The 21919-nt window shown below is 47.0% G+C and overlaps 2 protein-coding genes across 2 annotated transcripts; one reads left to right on the top strand and one right to left on the bottom strand.

The window, feature by feature from the left end:
• Positions 1-1193: 1193 nt before the first annotated feature.
• cytip (cytohesin 1 interacting protein) lies at positions 1194-3927 on the top strand (the record flags this gene model as incomplete). Its single annotated transcript, XM_084442934.1, has 8 exons — positions 1194-1376; positions 1655-1704; positions 1811-1865; positions 2069-2174; positions 2502-2595; positions 2686-2752; positions 3007-3073; positions 3446-3927. 8 exons carry the CDS (start codon positions 1194-1196, stop codon positions 3925-3927), a joined length of 1104 nt encoding a protein of 367 aa, XP_084299060.1.
• A 5555-nt stretch (positions 3928-9482) lies between these two features.
• Positions 9483-17473, bottom strand: galnt5 (polypeptide N-acetylgalactosaminyltransferase 5). The gene is made up of 10 exons (XM_084443016.1): positions 15728-17473; positions 14482-14648; positions 14017-14136; positions 12963-13098; positions 12529-12648; positions 12284-12401; positions 11808-12137; positions 10871-10951; positions 10253-10402; positions 9483-9800 (listed from the first exon to the last, which is right to left on the bottom strand). Exons 1-10 carry the CDS (start codon positions 16984-16986, stop codon positions 9660-9662), a joined length of 2622 nt encoding a protein of 873 aa, XP_084299142.1. The 5' UTR covers positions 16987-17473; the 3' UTR covers positions 9483-9659.
• Between the last annotated feature and the right edge of the window lie 4446 nt (positions 17474-21919).

Below are 21919 nucleotides of genomic sequence, written 5' to 3'. Positions count from 1 at the left end.
TCATCCAGATTCCAGATCCTCTCACAGACAGGCTACTGTCCGGTTTGGGTCACTCCTCAATCGAGATGCCAAAGGCGTTTGTGGAGATAAAACATTTTCCAAAATATAGCCTATATAGGGTTGAAAAAAGCTAAAACACCGCACTAGCCAGGGTAGGTGGACTATAGGGCGACAAGAAGCTGGTCCCGAGGCATTATGTAGCTACCCTAGGCTAGTTAAAAGTCCTTTATTTAAATCTGGACACGCACCAACGTGTTTCGACTCCTCCGAATCTCCATCAGGGTATATGGTATATTTAAAAACATATTTTGAAAATCCTATTGTTTCTCATCATCTAAGAATGCAATATGACACACGGCTGGCTATCAGAGAGCGGATTAAGCCAGTCCCTTGCTTGGGGACCCGCGTGTGTGCAGTGGGTAGGTGGCTCAGTGTAGCATTCTTCCACATCACCAGACAGCTGTTTTTGTTCCCGCTAGCCCGCTGGCCTGTGTGGGGTTTTCTCTTTTGATCCAACCATGTCTGATGCCTTCCACCCAGTGACCCGTGCTGTCTATTTGTGAAGTGGCCCTGAGCCCCGAGCATAACTCTGCCTTTTGTCTGCCCTCACAAGACGCGTCTGAGAGAGAGAGAGAGAGAGAGAGAGAGAGAGAGAGAGAGAGAGAGAGAGAGAGAGAGAGAGAGAGAGAGAGAGAGAGAGAGAGAGAGAGGCTCAGGTTGGGGACAGCCCATTGAGAGAAACCCATGAGCAGAGCGCCGGGGTAGCTGGGAAACAGGTGCTGACAGCGGCAGGGAGACCGCAGAGGAGATGGTGGCAGTTTTTCATGCATTTCTGCTTTCTGACAGACCATAAATCGAATTGCACCGACACTGCACAAAGAGAGGGGACTGTTTGAGAGAAGACGTGAGGAGAGCAAAAAAAAACCTTCAGCAGATTCCTCTCTAGACAAACTGTTTACATGAAAGGGAGAAAAAAAAGATGAGAGGGTTTGAGCGAGAAAAAAAGAAAATTAGTGAGACGGCTGTGATCTGCAAACGCACGTCCCGACCACAGCAGTCACTCACACCCGTGTGGGTTTCCGCTTCACAGTGAGCAGCAGCAGGAGGGCAGGGCCAAAGTCGTCCTACACAGCAGCCGTCGCTGCACAGTTGTCTACTCTACTATGGTGCAGCTTAGTGAACGGACCGCGACCATGATGCAATCCACCGTGAGCCTGACCGAGGGTCTCCAGAGGCAGGGTAGCCACCAGGACAACTACCATCTGACGGGGTCTCTCAGGAAGAAAGGTCGCCTGTGGTACCGGCGTTCTCTGAAGGGACACGGTGACAAGAACGGAGAAAACTCTGCGGCAACGCTGCCGAAGGGATGGAGACAGGTGAGCGATAACACCTGGCCTCTGGATCAAATCAGTTGTCTTGTAGGCTACATAGCAGATGTTTCCGTGTGTCAATAAGTTAACGTTATAGCCTGTCTTTTGCTTGATGTTGAGCTAGTATGCGTACTTGCAAGTGCTTGCAAAGACAGAACCCCTTTCTAGGCTACTACTCTAATATCTTAGGTTCTGTAAGAGACCAGTTATAGGCTCAAAATGCTAAAGAGAAAATGTACTCTCTGTTTTCGTTGGTTTGAGATATACTTTTTCTTTCTTTCCAGCCCAGACAAACTCGCTCCAACTCCTTGATAGACTATGCTGACCCTCAAAGGTGAACATTTGTCTGCAACATTTATAAAATTGTTCATTTATGTCTCCATATATGGCATACAACTAAAGGCATGTGAATGCTATAACCACATTTCTCCTGTGTGTAGGATCACTTATCTACTGGAAAAGCAAGACAATGAGACTTATGGATTTGAAGTTCAGGTAGGAACATTCAAACTTAACAAACGTACAGTAACAAAACAAACTGCTGTAGGCCCTAATCATACGTAGGACTATGACACAAAAGCACAGTGAAAGTACAAGTGCGCCTCATTCCTTGATGGAGTGGTTTGTGTGGGTTTAGATAAACTGTCAGATGTTCTTCCGAGCGTTGTCCGCTGACGGTGTCCACCCTCCTGACGCAGACGTACGGCCTGCAGTCCACCAGCAGCAGCGCGGCGCTGGAGATGTGCACGTTCGTGTGCACGGTGAAGGAAGACAGCGCCGCGGAGAGCGCAGGGCTGACCGCCGGTGAGACCGAGCTTCCCCTCCGCCCACGTCCACCCACCTCCTCTCTCTCTCTCTGTCTCTCTCTCTCTCTCTCTCTCTCCCTGTCTCTCTCTCGCTCAATCTCTCTCTCTCTCTCTCTCTCTCTGCCTCTCTCTCTCTCTCTGTCTCTTTCTCTCGCTCAATCTCTCTCTCTCTGTCTCTCTCTCGCTCAATCTCTCTCTCTGTCTCTCTCTCTCTCAATCTCTCTCTCTCTCTCTCTCTCTCTCTCTCTCAATCTATCTCTCTCTCTCTCTCTCTCTCTCTCAACCTATCCCTCTCCCACTCTCAACCTTTCTCTCTCTATCTTAGGTGATGTTATCCTCACCATCAATGGTGTCAGCATCGAAGGATCGTCACATCAGCGCGTCATTGACCTGATTCGGGAATCCACGAACCTCCTGAAGTGAGTGTGGGGAGTGCTGAGAGCAGGCGCCAGGTAAAAAAACCCCGCACAGTGACATCCCGCGCTTAACCGGACTTTTACACGTCACAGGATGGAGACGGTGTGCGGGACCGTGGTGAAGAGGATCGAGCTGGAGAAGAAGATGAGCTTGCTCAAGGTGCGTCTCTCTTTCACTAAACCGTGTTTGTGTTCCGTTCAGCATGGCGATTGAATAGCCTGAACACAGTGACACACAACCCCACCAGTATGGACAAACAGGGATCTACTCATTCAGCCTAATCCTACATTAATTGGATTACAGTTACACACAAGACACCATTATATATCTTGGAGATTTTAGTCAAAAAAAAAAAATCTAGGTCATGCCTAAGTCAGTTTTCAAAAGTTTAACTGTTATTTTTTTCCGCACAGCAAACGTTGAGAGAGAAATGGATGGAGTTGCAAGCCCTAACTTCCCAAGAGAATCGTCTTGTGCGAGGTGAGGGGCTTGGCTCAGCTGTGAAGCCACAGGCACTTCCTTTCTCAGTGTTCACACACACACACACACAGTTATCAGGTCTTGACGGTTAAAGGGGGTGGCTGATGGGGAAGCGAGCAGATAAATGTCCCTTTCATGACAAGTCAAGTTTAAAAAAAAAAAAAAGTAAAAAAGAAAAAAGTGACAGACATCTTTTTTTTTTCTTTTTCTTTTTTTTTACTGTAAATGGGACAGGCGGTTTCACAGACTTGGTTGATCTGTGGTGCGGATGACCGACATGCTTCACAGTCAACATGAGCAGGTCACCATAATGTCCTGCCATTAAAAACCCCCCACGCTTAACCTCAGCAACCTCACCTCTCGTTTTCGCAGGCAGCCTGAACGACAGCACCTCTTACCCTTCCATGGAATCCCTGACCTCGCTGATGTCACTCGCCGGCCGCCACGGCCTCCGCTTCTCCAGCGACAGCAGCGCCGGGGGGACCGCGGCGGACGACAGCGACCTGGCCAGCGTGTTCGGGGACGCCGGCTCCCCCAGCCCCGCCGCCGACACCTGCTTCTTCTCCAGCAACAGGGACCTCCGGCCGGAGGGGCCCGCGTCCACCTCCACCACCTCGTCCTGCTCCTCGTCCGCCAACGGCGGCGGCCTCGGCCGTGTTCGCAGCGGCAGCCTGGCGAGCAGCGGCGGCTCCGTCTCTCCGTCCTGGGAGGGCGGCCTGGCCTCTCTGTTCGGGACCCTCCCCCGGCGGCGAGGTCGGCGCACGGCCAGCGTCCGCAGGCACATCCTCAAGTTCATCCCCGGTCTCAACCGCTCGATGGAGGAGGACGAGGACGCCTGTGCGAACGGACACTAATCGGAGCAACGTTGGGTCTCGAGTTCAAGATGCTGCACGCACCAGAAAATACGGTATGTCGTAGCGGTCATCGCGACATGATGTGACGCTCAAGACTTAACATTACCCAGGAGCTCAGGAGCAGGCGAGCTCACACCAAGAGCATTCTGGGTAAAAGAAGCATTTGGAGGAATGCCGGCAGCCTGATGGCGGCCTTGAGTCGCACGCGGACACGGCACTGGACCTCCCCCGGGCCAAGACCATCATGGCGGCAGGCAGCTTCATGCGACGCACACGCAGGCAACGACCTTCACATCAACTTTCTTTTCTTTATTATTATCAGAACTCAAACAGCATTAAACATGATGGCGCCAACTACCGAGGAAGCAGGAACTCTAGGTGGCGTAGAGACTGCAATACCCAACCGTCTAATCTACATGTGAACGGGCCCACCGATGCTGTTGATGGACTTGAATGAAAAGCCTTGATTTTTATAATAACCGCAGCTTGTAGAAATTCAAGAGAAAAGAGACTAGACATGTTTAGATGAATGGGATTGTCGTGCGAGTTTTGTTGAAATGATGATGATGTCTGACAGGTTTGTCAACCTAGCAGGAAGAGTACTAAAGCATGCAGATACAGTAGAAGTGCACTTGAAAACAGGATGTGGCTGAGAGGTGCTACTTTCTCTACTATTTTGGTTCCCATAACAGCAGATCATGCCTACAAAACCAGTTTTATGATAATGAAACTCATTTTCCTGTAAGTCATGAAGTAGGTTTATGGATGGGTTTTTTCCGTCCAATTTTTTAATCATGAAACAGATTAAACTGAATTGTGTTGAACCGATTCTTCCTGGCTGCTGTGTTTTATTTCAGCTGTTCGCACGGGAATCAAGGCAATTGCATTTTAAATCGTCTTTGACTGTGAATGAAATCAACTAGTTCAATAAAGAAACGGCTGTTTGAAAACCGCCAACTCTCTTTTGACTCAAATCTAACTATTGCTGATTCTAAAGGCATTGAAGAACTGTCCCTTTGCAAATGTATGCAGGGATAACAAAAGAATATCTGCTCTTACTAGATATTAGTGTGGGCATTGCACTGCACCTCACTACTGCAAGAGATTGAGATACATGTTCATGTTCTTATCTTCCCATTGGTTTAAAGCTAATATGTCTAGATCATCTATTTCATAAGCAGGTCTAGTTTAACTAAGGTGTTAAAGGATCTGAAAGTGAGCAGGAAAACCACAGTCATTTCAAACCAGAACAGACACTTTCACTTCCCTTCAATGACCAGGTTAGATATACCTTCCTCATAACTTACAATTCTGCACAATGAGTAGTCAGTAGCAATATTACTCAACAGTGGCCCACTTAAGCTGCACATTGCAAAATCTACATTTACTACTGTACATAAAATCTACGTTTAACACATACATACTAGTTTGCAAACTGTATACCGATGGCCTGATGTTGGTTTCAGCCCTTAAAATGAAGATAAAGGTTAAAAAAAAAACTATCAAGATACAGTTCAAGCTATATTCATGGATACAATCAGATATTATAGTTTGCATCACCTAAGTCTCTTACAATATGTAACCTGCTTAGTGAGGTCACCACCTTAACAACGTGCACAAGGGCCCCTAGAAGCACAGCTTACAAGGCCATACCCTCGACTAAACCTATAGTCCAGAACGTCCGGGGGGTGGAGGTGGCGGTCACTCAGGAAAGATTAAAGAATCAGCACAATCAGCTCACTTGTGGATGGCGAAGGAACAAAAGAGGCCATTGATTAGCCCTACAACAAAACCCCTGTTCTCCCCTGGCTCAGCGCGCTCAGGGAACAACATCGCACGCCAGCACTAACAGACAGCTTGGCCTGGTACCATCAGTCCATGAGAGGCCGCGCCCCCTCCCCCCCCCACCCCACCCCGCCGCCGTGCCATGGGACAACTTTGATTGGTCGGCTGGATAGGGACGGCTGCGTCGGCAAGCCGAGGACGCACAGACTCGGCAGAGGGCGAAGCGACCGCTAAGAGCGTCCCAGAAGTCTCAGTCCTCCCAGCGCAAGAGGAGGAGGAGGAGGAGGTGGGGGGTGGCGGTCAGACGTCCGCCGAAGGCCGAGATGACGGAGACGCAGCAGAACCCGGCGGCTCCTCTGATGGACCTGCGCCTGGATGTGAGCGTCGTGTCCTCTCCGGTGGCGGACATTATCGGCGGGACGCCGTCCCTGGAGAGCGAGGCCGCCGCCGCCGCGCTGGAGGAGGGAGACGACGAGGTCTTCTACGAGGACGAAGCCACGCCGCGCAGGGGAAGAGGGGGAACGTCCAGAACCTCCGGTTCTACAGAGGGCTCAGCCGAGAACCATGGTGAGGGAGCTGAGGGAGCCGTGCCGATCCAGGGGACGGAGACGGGGACAGATCCGGTCAGCGACGGAGGAGGAGACAGCCTGACCTCTGTCCACACTGATGAGGGGGAGACCGGACCCCCCCAGAGGACTGACGCAGCCCAACATCAGGAGCGTCAGTCACCTCCGACAGCTCCAGCTCCAGCCTCTACCCCAGCTCCAGACCCAGCCTCTACCCCCGGCCCAGACCCAGCTCCAGCCTCTACCCCAGCTCCAGACCCAGCCTCTACCCCAGCTCCAGACCCAGCCTCTACCCCCGGCCCAGACCCAGCTACAGCCTCTACCCCAGCTCCAGACCCAGCCTCTACCCCCGGCCCAGCCCCAACCCCAGGCCAAGCAAGGCAGGTCTCATCGGCAGAGGAAGGTAGGAAGAGCTTTGTTTTGTGTTCAATTGCTTGTGAGGATACTGTATCTCTGGGCACATTTCTTTCTGAGCAACACAATTCACCTGTCATGCACTGGAAAGAATATGATGTGAATCTTTATACCCAGTGGTGTAGTGGAGGGTATAAAGAGGGATGGAGTATACCCACTTCTTTATCCGCGGAACCACAGTATACCCACTTCTTTAAACACCACTAATGTAAAAACTAACATTTCTGATACTCTTCTTTAGTCACGACTACAGCCTGTTTATACTGTACCAGACTACCATTAATAGAAAGGAGTTAGATTGACATGAACTGAATTAGTTTCCCCTGTCTGAACTGTGCCCCAGGCGAGCAGAGAGAGGGTGTGACATCACCACAGGAGCAGCGGGCGTCTCCGGGGCCCGGCCGGGTGAACCGCCAAGCGAAGGTCCAGGTGCCGGAGGGCAGCCAGGAGGAGCTGGACCGAGACCTGGACCAGACGGAGCCACAGCAGTCCAAGGACTTCCTGTCCGCGAGGGCCACTCAGTCCTTAGGGAGGAAGCTTGGACACAGGAAGTCCTTCAACCACCACACCCACTCCAAATACAGCACCGTCTCCTACCGCAAGATCCGCAGGGGCAACACGCGCCAGAAGATTGAGGAGTTTGAGTCCTTGATGATGAACATATGAGGTCTTCTCAGAGGTCTGGAAGAGGGGCCCCACGTTGCTGCTTGATCCTACAGCAAGGAGATGCATCTGGATCGGAGGCTTTGCACCCAATCCGATCTTAATAAACGTTCATGATACTCACCGTTTTGTGGTAGATGCTTAGATTAAATGTGCTTATTGAACCCAAAATGATAATGTTGGACATTTAGTCACACAAACATGCTAAGTAGTTGGAGATGCCACTAACTGGGATCAGAACGTGTTATAGTAAAAATGTAATAACAACAAATAATTGGGTGAACATAAGAGATTATGTATTATTGGATTTAAGCCCTTAATTGTACTTTAGTTGGTCAAATTGAAGCATTTGATGATGCAAGGCAGGTATTTGATTAACAGATTAAAAATAAGAGGCTTGGGGGCCTCTAATCCTACTAGCAGCAAACATTATGACTAAGATGGTGGTTGTTAATCATTAGCCTACCAACCCAAGGGCTTAAAGAGCCCAAATAAAGCGTGACCCACTGGACTGGGAGATCTCAGCGGACCGTTACCGTATGCTGGAACGGCCCAATGGCAAGGAAATGCAGAGTTGCAAGAAGTTTGGTATTGTTGGTACGGTTGTTGTTTCTGATGTTGTTAGCCTACTTTCCTTCTCGCTACTGTGAGTACAGACATCATTCTGTACTCATTCTCCATTCATATTAAAATGCAGACGCAATTACCTCCCGTACTTTCAGGCTTGGTCAATCGTATTAGACTAAATTAATCTATTTGTATTTTCTCCTCACACTATTTTGCACAGTCACGAAGAAATGCCCTGGCATTCATATTCATGAGGAAAACACGCATAAATAGGGAAGGCGTGTTAGCTTTTGAGAGACACCTTCAAGTGCACCCAGATCAGCTTGAACGTTTTAGCACGTAGGCAGTTTTGCACATGGTTTCACACCCGCAAACCAGTTAGGAAACCAGCCCCTGCGAGTGGATAGAGAGCACTGCCAGGGTGAATCCATGTAGGCTATATTGTAAAAACCTATCGGTGCAGGTGAGCAAATCAACATGTAACATTTCAACAGTAGCCAATTATATTATGGTTACTAAGGGCTATAATATAATAATTCTAAACCTTTTCCAGCACACTTTGAGCAAGCATAGGCTACTCTGTTCTGTCATATCCGACAAATTAAAAGGACCAAAGCAAATTGTCAAGTGAAGAAGCCATTTTTTATAACGTTTCTGGAATATCTACCAAGAAAAGGACATTTCACAAATGTAGTTGAGAGATACCAGGAAGAGAATCACAGCCTTCCTTAAATGGTTCTTGAGTCTATAGCCCCCTCTAGTGACAGAAAAATACTCAAACAAGATATATAAAAACCTGCAGCCAAACTGTCAAAACCAAGCAACTACATTTTTTCCATGACTCATAACACCCCAAAAATCTGAGATATATAAGCTAGTTAGTGTATTGCATGCATTGCATCCCAAATGTACATGAAATGGTTTTTCAAATAATGATTTACTATTTACATAAAAGTTGCATTACATGCATTATATTTTTGGAAGACCAACTGTATAGATAATGAATAGTAAACGATAGCATACAGATTGTTTGCCGTGCTAACACCCAGAGGATATCTGTACAGACTTTCATGTAAACAATATACTGTAGGCACCGTCATTGTCCATAAACACCTTCACAGATTTCAAATTTGGTTAATCAATTATGAAGTATCTGCTCTCTCAAGCACTCTGCCCCAAGATAGTGTCAAACTCAAATTCAATGTGAAGTTATGAAATTATGATGAAGATAAACAAAACATTGCACATCCCAACACCAACCACTATGCATATATTCATTCTGCAACCATTATCAACCGGATTCTTTGGTTCCGCATGGGCAGTTCCATATGGAGAAAGTACCAGAACAGCACGGCAAAGTACGGCCCCTCAGAGTCCATCTCTAGTAAAGTAGGCCCCTCAGAGTCCATCTCTAGTAAAGGACGGGCCCCTCAGAGTCCATCTCCTCAGAGTCCATCTCTAGTAAAGTAGGCCCCTCAGAGTCCATCTCTAGTAAAGTAGGGCCCCTCAGAGTCCATCTCTAGTAAAGTAGGGCCCCTCAGAGTCCATATCTAGTAAAGGACAGCCCCTCAGAGTCCATCTCTAGTAAAGGACGGGCCCCTCAGAGTCCATCTCTAGTAAAGGACGGGCCCCTCAGAGTCCATCTCTAGTAAAGTACGGCCCCTCAGAGTCCATCTCTAGTGCGGGGGTAGCCCATCCCATCCCATCGCCTCCTCCTCCTCCTCCTCCTCGTTGTGGTCACTGAGCGTAGTAGTGCGTGAACTGCCACTTCTGGAAAGCGCTGGAGACCTCACACTCGCTCAGGTGGACCGTGTCCCCCTGTGGCCCCGCCTCCAGACACAGGCGTTTGGGGACATGCTCCGCTATGAGATGTTCTCCCTGGGGAGACAGCAACACCGGGCAGTAGTTTAGTTCAGTTAGACGACATGAAAAATACGCCGAGAAAACTTACATGACTGAAATCATTGAGGATGAACACTGACGGCATTGAAAGAACTTCAGCATCTGAGTGGCAGTTTACAAACAATGTGCAGATAATGCAATTCACATCTGCAGACACCATACAGCTAGACTACCATCTTGCATCACCGCCATCACAAGCCTCACCACGTATGCTGTGGGGTTGCGTTCTATATACTAGCAAACCCATGTCGACGATGTCAATGACGGACTTAAAACGACGTTCCACAACGGCCGGTCCCTCAACTAGAAACGGCTGAAATTCTCACTCGGGGCGCCATTGCCTTTTTTCATGAACATAATGGCTTTTGTTAACATACAGGCAGCTAGGAACACACAAGCTGACGACCCCAAACCCAGAGATGACCTACCAGCGCGCTGGAGGCTTTGTGCAACCAGCGCAAGCCGGGTTTGGCGTTGTCGCAGCGTTGGAGGCCGGGGCCGGCGTCTTCGCCCCGAGGAGCGACGCAGACGCCCTGCTGGCGAAGCAGCTTCAGCCAGGTGTAGTTGAAGTGCTGACTCTGGAGTTCAGAGAGACAGACAGACAGGGGGGAGTGAAAGGTAGACGTATAATAAGGCTTCACGGTAACCATAGGTTTTTGTGGTATGGTATGTTTGTGGTATGTTTATGTGTGTGTGTGCGTGTTGAATTTACTGTAAAAGGAATTCCATAGTGTGCTCTGAGTAAGCGCAACCCATACGTTTCGGCATGCCCAGGTCCCAGGGTGGGATTCGAACCCGGGTCTCACTGCGAGACGAGACAGCCGTTTTAACCAGCTACGCCGAAGAGCTAGCTCTTTATCGGCGCGGTTGGGCGGTATTTATACTGGCGGAGTGAGTTTAACCAACAACTCGCTGCCTACTCAGGACTCTAGAGGACTCGGTTTCACTCGGTTACATAAGCACACATCTGGGGGGGGGATGGGATACGTTAGTCACGGAAAAGACATTTCACATCACACCGCAGAGCTGGGGGGGGGGGTGTTCACCTGCTTGCTGAGATCACAGATCTCAAAGGACAGAGACACGTTCTGCACAGCCAGGCATTTCCTCAATCCACGATTGAACACCTGGAAAACAAGAACCGAGCTTGGCGTCAGTGTCCGAGGCGCTGAACTTTAAACATTTGTTTACATGTTGTAGGAAACCGTATTGACAGTAGAAAGACTAGCCGCCCTCCCCCATCCTGTTTCCTCAATGACTTCTGACAGAGAACACAGGCCTACAGACAGACCGTCTTTGTTCAGAGAAGGCACAATAGTGTCTGTTTGTGTTGAATTCACTCAGGATCAGAGGAGATGGAAACACTCATCTCCGAGGAGATACACACTTGTCCGTCAACAACGTCGAGAGAGATTGTGGGGAGATTATTCACAGCAAAAGTTATAATAATTATATTTCCAGAAAAACCCCCCCAAAGATAAACATCAACTGTGTCAATGCCATAGAAGCTTCGGTGCACCCATATTCATTCAACAAACAAAGAAAGAACGTGCTACTGCGATCCTCTCTCTTAAGCACAGATTGTTTTTACAGTATAATTTGCTACTCTTGCATTGGATTGCAAGACGCTAAGGAATTAGGAAATAGGCTCCTGCCCTATGGGCCACTGGGCTCGAGAACCATCAGTTCTCAAGTCTACTTACTTACTTACTTACTTACTTGCACTTTGCCTTCAGCACTAGATTATGCTTTTAGTCTCTTGTTTAGAAAGGAGATGCACTTGAGTTCTGCCGAGTAGTAGTCATGGATGTATTAGGTAGTAGTACACTTACTTCCTAGGTTGAATGCAATTATTGTAAGTCACTTTGGATAAAAGCGCCTGCTAAATGAACTGCAATGTTATGGAAAAGAAGGTCTGAGTGTCAGGTGTACCTAACAGCATCAGCCACCTACACAGAGTCCCCACAGGAACCATCCACCTACCAGGCCTTCGGCTTTGACCAGGGGCGCCTCCATGTCTGGGTAGACGTTGTCCAGGTACCAGCGGAAGCTCTTGCACTTCAGGCTCTCCCTCAGCCGGATCTGCGCCGTCAGGTTGCCGATGTCGACCACGGCCTTGTCCAGCAGGTGGTGGTAGCCGTGGCCGTAGAACAGCTCCTTGTACTCGTCCAGCCACACCTCGGCCACGCGGGCCAGGTTCCGCTCCACCGTTCTCTGGCGGTCCTTGGGGAACTTGTAGGGGTTCTCCCCGCGGAAGATGTGTCCCACGCGCGAGCAGGGGATGATCTCGATCTCCCCTCCGCACATCCAGATCTGGCGAGGGGGGGGGGGGGGGGACATCGGTCAAAAACAGGAAGTTTGGGAATTGTGGTGAGAATGAGAGTTTGCCAAGGGTGTGTGTGTGTGTGTGTGTGTGTGTGTGTGTGTGTGTGTGTGTGTGTGTCAGGAATCCAGTCTACCTTGAAGGAGATCTCCATGTTCTCCCCTCCCCAGACGTCCAGCCCAGGGTCGTAGGAGCCCAGCTCATAGAAGTACTTCTTATCTATAGAGAACAGACCTCCGGCCATGACTGGACATCTGTGGCATGACAACGACACAAACCCTGTTCAAAACCTGCGGACTGACTGACCAACAGAAAAACGATGCAGTGGTGCGCGTTTGTCTGTGTCTGTCTAGGTATGTGTGTGTGTGTGTGTGTGGGTACCTGATGGGATCAGTATCCTTCATGTTATTCTTCTTGATGTACTCGTCCGACAGCGTGCTCCAGCCAAACACCAGCGGCCACTTGAATATGCCTCTCTGGAAGTTGTCAACCAGCACATAACTGGAAAAGCACCAGAAACATAAGTCATACACACAACCTTAAACTTCACGCTGCGTTACCTTTGAAACTATACAACTCTAAACACGTGAGGGAAAATTAACACACAGTACCATTAGACACCTAACCCCAAATTGCTCCCAATGAGCAGGTTAGCACCTTGCACGGCAGCTACCGCCATTGGTGTGTGAATGTGTGTGTGAATGGGTGAATGAGAGGCCATTGTAAAGCGCTTTGAGTGCCGCTAAGGTGGAAAAGCGCTATATAAGTGTAGTCCATTTACCATATACCATTAAAATCCGGACATAATAAATCACCTCATGTCCTTGTCGCTGATGACCTCGATGACGGGACAGGCCACCTTCCTCCTGTCCAGGTAGACCCTCTCCAGCAGGGGCTCCAGCCAGCCCACGTTACACTCCACATGGGAGTCCAGGAAGGTGAGCACTTCACCTGGAGGAACGGTAAACAAACCCTGGTTAGACAGCTGCAGGCTGGAACCGTGGATTCTAAAGTAAACCGGATTCAGACTGTTTGCACAAGGGTGTAACTACCCTGTAACATACGGTTTCTATTCATTGATACATCATTAGAGATGACTTGAGTACTGTTACACAAGATGGTAAGGGCATACTAATGAAAATAAAACGCGACAACCGCTGGTGATTTGGTCCCCTAGAAGGGCATGGTCATTTTTCCTCTTTTTCTTTTACAGATTATGAAAGTGCAGATTGTAAGCTTTCAAATGTTGTCTCGTTGAAATCATCATCACATTTTTGAAGAAGATATGCTTCTGTGAATGTTGGTACACCTCACTACGCAGAGAAAAAAAACGGGCTTCAAAGACACTTCTCACAGGACATGAACTTTGACGACAAAATACGACTATTTAGTGATCCTAAAACTGCTGTTTATTATAAGTTACTTCATCTTTCGCAATATGACAAAAAGAAAACAAGCCAAAAAATAATGTTTTGCTCGTAGCACATGTCGATGTCTGTCTAGATGGGAGCCAGAATACCAGCGGCTGCCGCACACACAACCGCACACACAACAGTGTTACCTTTTTTAGCCTCTCTTACTCACTACACACTAATTTAATGTAATGTACTGTTTTATAAATGTTCTTAGCCGGTAGACAAACATACTCCTGGAGCTTGCTCGATCGCCTTGTTGAGAGGGGTCAGGGAAGAATTTTTACAGCTCACTTATCTGGCCCCAGGGTGATTACAGTTTTTTTGCTTCCCTCTGGAATATGTAGGGGTGGGTCATATGCCCACCTCCCTTGTTCTCTGTAAAGCGCATTGTGTTGCCTCTGGGTATGAAATGCGCTATACAAATAAAGCTTTGATTGATTGATTGATTGATTACCTTTGGCGATAGCTGCTCCCGCCAGCCTGGCTCTGATCAGCCCCTCCCTCTCCTTCAGACGCACGATACGCACTTTGGGGAAGCGGGACATGTACACATCCAGCTTCTCCTTCAGATAGTCTGGGGGGAGAGTGATGGAGAGAGAGAGAGTGATGGAGGGAGAGAGTGATGGAGGGAGAGAGATGGGGGGCGGGGTAGGGGGAGAGAGAGAGGACAATTAGAGAATGGAGGAGAGAGGATGAGAGAACGTGAAGGAGAGAGACGGTAGAGGAGAGAGAGGATGAAAGCGTGAAGGAGAGAGACAGTGGAGGAGGGAGAGAGCATAGGAGAGAGTGTGGAGATAAGAGTGGAGGAGGGGGAGAGAGAGAGAGAGAGAGAGAGAGAGAGAGAGTGCATATTCCTCTAACTTCAATTAAAAGAAGAGCCCCCCCAGCTCCTCAATCTCCTGGATGAGGACTCTCTTACCCTTGCTGCTGAAGTCATCCACCAGGATGATCTCTGTGAGCAGGTGTGGCGGGGAGCGGTTGAGGACGCTGTGGACGGACCGGATCAACGTGGACCACACCTCGTCCACAAAGCAGAAGATCACACTGGTGGTGGGCAGGTTGTCATGGACCATGCTGTCTGAACACCTGGCCAAGACCACAGCAGACAAACACATCCCATAATTACAGCGCAAGAGGGGAGAAGAACGCCAGAGTAGGAGAGAGAATGCAGGACGATTGAAATATGCCACCTCAGAGCTGGGCTGGAGGTGCAAAAGTGGATTGAGATCTAGGCTGTAGTTCTACACTGATCTTGGTTGTAGTTCTACACTGATCTGTGTTGTAGTCCTACACTGATCTGTGTTGTAGTCCTACACTGATCTGGGTTGTAGTCCTACACTGATCTGGGTTGTAGTCCTACACTGATCTGGGTTGTAGTTCTACACTGATCTGGGTTGTAGTTCTACACTTATCTGGGTTGTAGTTCTACACTGATCTGGGTTGTAGTTCTACACTGATCTGGGTTGTAGTCCTACACTGATCTGGGTTGTAGTTCTACACTGATCTGGGTTGTAGTTCTACACTTATCTGGGTTGTAGTTCTACACTGATCTGGGTTGTAGTTCTACACTGATCTGGGTTGTAGTTCTACACTGATCTTGGTTGTAGTTCTACACTGATCTGGGTTGTAGTCCTACACTGATCTGGGTTGTAGTCCTACACTGATCTAGGCTGTAGTTCTACACTGATCTGGGTTGTAGTCCTACACTGATCTAGGCTGTAGTTCTACACTGATCTTGGTTGTAGTTCTACACTGATCTGGGTTGTAGTCCTACACTGATCTGGGTTGTAGTCCTACACTGATCTGGGTTGTAGTTCTACACTGATCTGGGTTGTAGTTCTACACTGATCTGGGTTGTAGTCTTACATTGATCTGGGTTGTAGTTCTACACTGATCTGGGTTGTAGTTCTACACTGATCTGGGCTTTTTACTATACTGATCTGGGTTGTAGTTCTACACTGATCTGGGTTGTAGTTCTACACTGATCTGGGCTTCGCTCTACACTGATAGTAGCTTAGTTCTTCACTGATCTAGGTTGTAGTTCTACACTGATCTAGGTTGTAGTTCTACACTGATCTAGGTTGTAGTTCTACACTGATCTAGGTTGTAGTTCTACACTGATATGGGCTGTAGCTCTCTACTGATCTAGGGTCAGTTCTACTCACGTCTGGGGCCTGGTGTCTGGGATGGCTCGGTCCACGGGGATCTGCTCGCTCAGGTACACGTTGAAATGGCCTTCCTTCCACCTCCTCCTCACCTCCTCCTCCTTATCGCTGGACACTACGGCGGCGAAGCCGAACTGCCCAACCGCGTGGCTGTCTCTGGGGGCTTGGGTCATGTCCAGCGGCAGGACTTTGTGGATGCCCGCTTTGCGCACGGCAGTACCGTTAACTTTGACGGTTACTTGTGGTAACTTGGGTTTGGTGGTTGGGGGCTTGGTGGTCGGGGGCAAAGTGTTGGTCACAGCACCTAGATCACCTTTTACCATCTGTTTCTCCGCTTTAATAACCACCTCTTTTTCTTTGGCAACCTTCTTGACGGGCATAACACTAGGCTCCACGGCAATTTTGTCTTTGACCTGGTTGTCTTGATTTCTGGCCTCTAAAGCATCTTTGGCATCCTTCTTGACAGGTTTAACAGTTGGCCCCACAACAATTTTGTCTTTGACCTGGTTGTCGTGTTTCCCGGGCTCTAAAGCATCATTGAATCTATCTTTTGGCTTGGAATCCACGTTGATATTTTCTTGGGATTTTTGTACAACATGAACATCTCCCTTTAATTTCTCTAGTTTCTTGTCTGAGGTAGGCGGTGCAACATGCTTTTCTTTCTGGACGCCAGGGGGCGCTTTGGTCGAGTTAGAGGCCACTGGAAGCAATGTCCCCTTCTTGGGGCTGTCGTTTAAAACAACTTTCTTTTCCTCTGGTTTCGTGACATGCCGCACTACGTCCACGGCTTTTTGGGCAGGTGCTTTAGTCTCTAAAGGAACGTGCACCTTAGATGTGACAACGTGTCTATGCTCAACGGCTGCAGCTTTTGTATTGTGCAAGTTCGGGCTGCCACCTCCTTGCTCTGCTGGTTTCACTTCGCTTTCCTTCAACGCTGGGCCCTTCTTGAATCGCTTTCTGTACACGTCGGCCACCTTGTTCACGACCCTGAACGGAATTTGGTCGTCGTTGTCCAGGTCTAAGTCCACCCTCTCTACCGGGTGTTTAAAACCCTTGTTCACCACCTTCGTTCGTCTGGTGGCCTGCTGCCTGACAGCCGCTCTCTCTTTTATAACCAGCTCTTTTAATAGTTGGCTGTTAACATCGTTTATTGAAAGACGCAGCGCTGCCATGTCAAACAGTAGCCAAATGACAGATGCAATGAAAACAAATGCAAGCACCCTCCCACTACCCCGAAAATATTTCCTCATCGTCCTCATCCTAAAGGCTGTAGGCTAATATCATACCTGGACTCTCGCTGGACTCTTACTAGGGTGCATGCGTGGCATCCCACGCAAGGAAAGTTGCTTTGACCAGCTGCCTTCCACGGGTCGTCTGTTCAGAGCTGTTCGACCAGCGGGTGGCATTATGGAAAGAAATAGAAATATCAACTATGCACACTTAAGCGACGATCAGTGAAAATTACGTCGGAGTTCCACTTTGTAACTTTAGCTGAGTTTCAATCCCGGTTACTGTAGGCTACTTCAAAGCCACGCTGTAGTGGCGCTTAGGCGATTCAATCCTACTTTGTTTCTTGCGTTCACCGACATGTTAAAAGTTGACGTGACTATAGTTTCGTTGTAGTCTACGATAGCCTAAATCCAACGCGACGAAGGCCTAGTAGGCTAAGCCTGCTAATATGCTATAGGAATCCTCCACTTTCGCTGGCCCGTCATTGAGGTAGAGAATCACGACGTGTCTACCCCGGAGGTAGGTCCTATCTCTCAACTTTGACCCCAGGAGGCGCGCTGTGATTGGACAGACGGCTCAGTGCTATGCAAAGAGGCGCACGGAGCGGGTGGGTGTGGTCTAGTAATGTCAACAAAATATCAGCGGCAGATGGGACAGGCTGATTTTGAAAGGTAACTTTTCGACAGTATGTATAACTATAGCCTACTGCCGTATTTGTATATTTGGCTTATCTTATAATGTCAACCTCGGGTGAAGTTTATAAGAAAAGAAAAGTTATTTTGATAGCCTATCATTTGCCATCAGGTTTGCATGGCAATGAAGAACAACCTAATATAACCAGTAGGCCTATCTTAACATCCTGTGATATTCTGCAGTTGTATGGTACAGTAATGTTGTTATGTTGAAGGCTATGATTAATGTGTTACTAATGAAGAAAACAGGCAAAGCACGACCATAGTACATTATGACACCACACACACACACACACACACACACACACACACACACACACACACACACACACACACACACACACAGATTCATAAAATCTGTATTACTACAGCCATTAGGCGGTGATTAGTGGAGGCAACAACAGGTTTTCCTGTTCATCAGAAGGCCTCTCCTGGGAGTCCTGTGGGCTATATCCATCCCATTAAGAGTCCAACACGAGGATGGAGGGAGGGAGGGGAGGCAGGCGGGCTGGTGCCTCCCCTGGTGGCTGCCCTTAGCCACAGAACACAGTATTTCATTAGCGTGCTAGCTAAATGATTGGCCCCAGGAAAGCCCCCAAGCCCGACAATGCATGTGTCAGTTTATATATGCCATTTGTGGTGGTGGCCAATTTATTCATTTATTCAACTATTTCTGCAGTCACAAACATGATGTGATCATCTGGTAAATTCGAGTTTTGGGTTTATAGCATGTTATAGACTACGGTAGTGTGTTCACTCCTTGTGTGTGTGTGTGTGTGTGCGTGTGTGCGCGCGCGCGCTTGTTTTTTTTTGTTAAGCAGCTAATTTGTTCAGAAAACTGAGAGATAGCCTAATGTTGACAGAATTACGCATCTAAGACCTTAAATTGACACCGGCATGTGTAAAATTGACGAAATGTAGTTGTATGATATCTTCAGAACATGTTAATTAAAATTAAAATTACAACTGTTGGTCTCTGTGATTTACATAGAGGTCATGTTTTGCTAATATGTCTCTCGTTGAAGCAGCCAGCCTGCAAGAACATGGTTAAGACTGACCCAGTGACATTTTCAGATCCAAATTATGCACAATGTGTGAATTAAATTAATTAGAGAATTCATTAAGAAATATGGCTTGCGGAAACGAGTGTAATATTTGGTTATGTGATGTAATTTTCTTTCATTGTTAAAACTAATTTGTTTCATAACTGATCCTGCGGTAGTTTCTCCCTGTGTTAACTATGATGTATGTAATTTGTTAGCCGTTTAATTAATTATGATTAGATTTAGCAAATGTGCAGCTTGTTTTGACAGATGGTATCCATCGGGGAGACCTTTGCACAATTAATTTGAAATCAATTACTTCCTTTTTTTCTCATTGTAACATCTTGCAGTTTGTGTGGAAAATATCCACGACACATGCATCAACTGGGCCTTTCTCTTAGAATATGTTTAATGAGATATTATGTACAATTTTCATAGCAATGCAGATGATTAATCCTGGTCCCGTCCAAGATTACAGGTGATCTCTTAACTAGCTGCTTAGATAGTTAAGATAGTTAATGACCTTTATCTCAGTAATTCAACAGATTTGTCACAATTTCTTTCCCTGAACTGTGATGTACAGTATTCATCATAAATGCCAAATGTGTGCTCCAACATTATAATGAAGCTCAATCTTTAGCCTGTCAGCGCAACATCTCCCTTATTGTCCAGAAATCACTTTTATTTTCTTCTCTTTTCTTTTTAAATACTTATGATTACTTAGCCTAATATTCGTTTAGTTTTATTCTATATTGACATTCAATTATTAAGCATCAACGTGCTCTGATTATAGTGTCTTTTCTGAATAGATTTCTCTAGTCTCTACATTCTTCCCCAAACTTCAATCTGTAAAAGTCACCTCCTAGACTGACGCTGACCACTATCTTGTTTCTGTCACTCATTTGTCACATTCTCCTGGTGCGTAGTGACAGCCCTGTCCTCCTTGGCTGGCTAGCATCTGCACGATACAGACAGTACTTCCATACTCACCAGGAACCACAAGATGGAGCTTTAGTTCCGTTCATGTTCTTGTGTGTGAGGTTGAACACCCTCCACATGCTTCTCCTGAGGAATAAGAAGTTGCATGCTGGCTTATACACTGTAGTTCATGTTGCTTTGTATAAAGTAATGCATAATCAAATTAAGTTCTACTGAAGAACTACTGAAGAGGGACGTTTGTGTTTATCAGTGTATCTATTCATTTCCTGTCTTTACTTTGTCCATTTTGTTTCAGACCTTGAAGACAACAGGACAATCTGATGACTTTTGTGACATTTGTGTTCAGGTAAAGCTGAGTAGTTTCTAAGTTGGTCCAGACAGAGCAATGTCAGATCCTTCACTGCCTTTATATGAAGATACACTTTCATTATTACTATTTTATTTAGTTGTTATGTTTGATTTGTGTGAAAGTTTGATTGGAAAGGTATTATTTTATTCTCCAGTTTTTATGTTTCAGTTTCACATTCTGAGATGTCTTGATTCTGGACAGACCTACAGTACAAAACAGCCCCAAAGATACCTGTAAATGAATGAAATGAAAGATAATTAAGATACATTTCCACTCTGTCTGTAGTTTTGACTGACAGTAACTTTACCCCTCACTACAAAAGGGACGTACGTCACTGTGGTCAAATCCATTCTTCCACCAGGTGATATGAAGGTGATACACATTTGGCTCCATTGGACATGAGTTAATGTCTGACATAAAAAAATAACTACATAATTTGTCTCAATCCAGCGGGCTGACTTGGCATGGGCAGTACCAGTCCTAAATGTCACCCTATAATGAGTTTTGGCCAAAGGTACACAGTCAGGACAGAGCAGAGCCTGCTGGCACCTGGGACACCCACTGGCCAGCCTTTTACCCCTAAGCTATTTGGACTCCATCTTTGCTGTTGTGCCCGTACGCGCGACTCCATGTGCATCCAAATAAAAAAAGTTTGGGTGAGTTGAGCTCAAAACGGAAAGTTTGGAATCCCTCTGTTCTATACAATCATTCTAGGGCATTGTGTTGCCTCTGGGTATGAAATGCGCTATACAAATAAAGCTTTGATTGATTTGATCCAAAAAAGGGATTTTATGACTATTTCTCGCATTCACATAACGTGAAGATGTTACATTGCAGTTGTGTTATGTACATGCAACATGTACATGTAAGAGCATTGAACTTCTCACAGCTTATGAGTGAACACACAGATTCTGCAGCTGTATCGTTGTCAGTGAGCTGAGCATAGCCTTACTAAAGGTCTCCGCAATGATCACATAACGTTTTGAAATATTCACAAAGTCCTAAAGTACTTTAGAGATGAATGCAGCTAGAGAGACATCCATTTTGGAGGAACTTGACTTCTTTTGTTGGATTTCTAAGAGACCCCGTTGGCAAACACACAGCTTTATTATCTGTCAATGGGAGCGAGGTGAGGGAACATTGTATCTAAATTAACTTTTTCTACCTCCCCGGTAAATGAAATCAATTCCATCCCTTATGTTACTTCCATCTGCCTTTTGTCTTGTTGCGGAATCTTTTCTTTTTCTCCCCTATTCATCTGTTGTGCCCTTTCCTTGATCAGATAGCATTAAACATATAATTAAGTCATAAAGGAAGGGGGCTGATGAGTGTAGCAGATGGTAATTGCGTCCTACATTTGAATGAAATGATATGCATTGCTACAATTTACAGCCTTCGCCTCATATTTTATTCAGCAACCTTTTATCTTTTTTCCCGCAGAATTATTCTGCAATAAATTTAGACATCTTATCAATAGGCCGAGTGATAGTGGCAGAAACATGGGGGGTGGGGGGTGGGTGGAGACGGAGGCTCCCAACATTTTATGCTGTTTAAAATAATTTTCCATAATAAAGGAGTTATCAGGTGTGCTTTATCGCAGACGAGGGGGTGGTCTTATTTCAGGTAAGGCTCCCTTTTGATTCGTTGGACAAGCTGTCACTCTTCTTCTGCCGCTAGGAGGAAGGAGAAGAAATGGAGGGAGATGGTTTTCAATTGGGTGCGTCTCAGGCTTCATGTACTGCGGGGTAGGGAGGCAAATTCTATTCTATCTGAAATCATTCCTTTGACCTTTGAGGTTACTATTGACCTGACGCGCCAGATGGTTTACTTCCCATAACCATCTGAGAACTCTCCGTTGGAAACTGATTGGAAAAGGGCGGGCACCTTCAAAAAATACTTGGCAGGTGATTGGATGAACCATCTGTCTATCATCATCTAT

The sequence above is a fragment of the Borostomias antarcticus genome (assembly GCF_949987555.1).
Source record: "Borostomias antarcticus genome assembly, chromosome: 9".
Classification (NCBI taxonomy): Eukaryota; Metazoa; Chordata; class Actinopteri; order Stomiiformes; family Stomiidae; genus Borostomias; species Borostomias antarcticus.
This window is presented reverse-complemented; position numbering and strand designations above follow the sequence as displayed.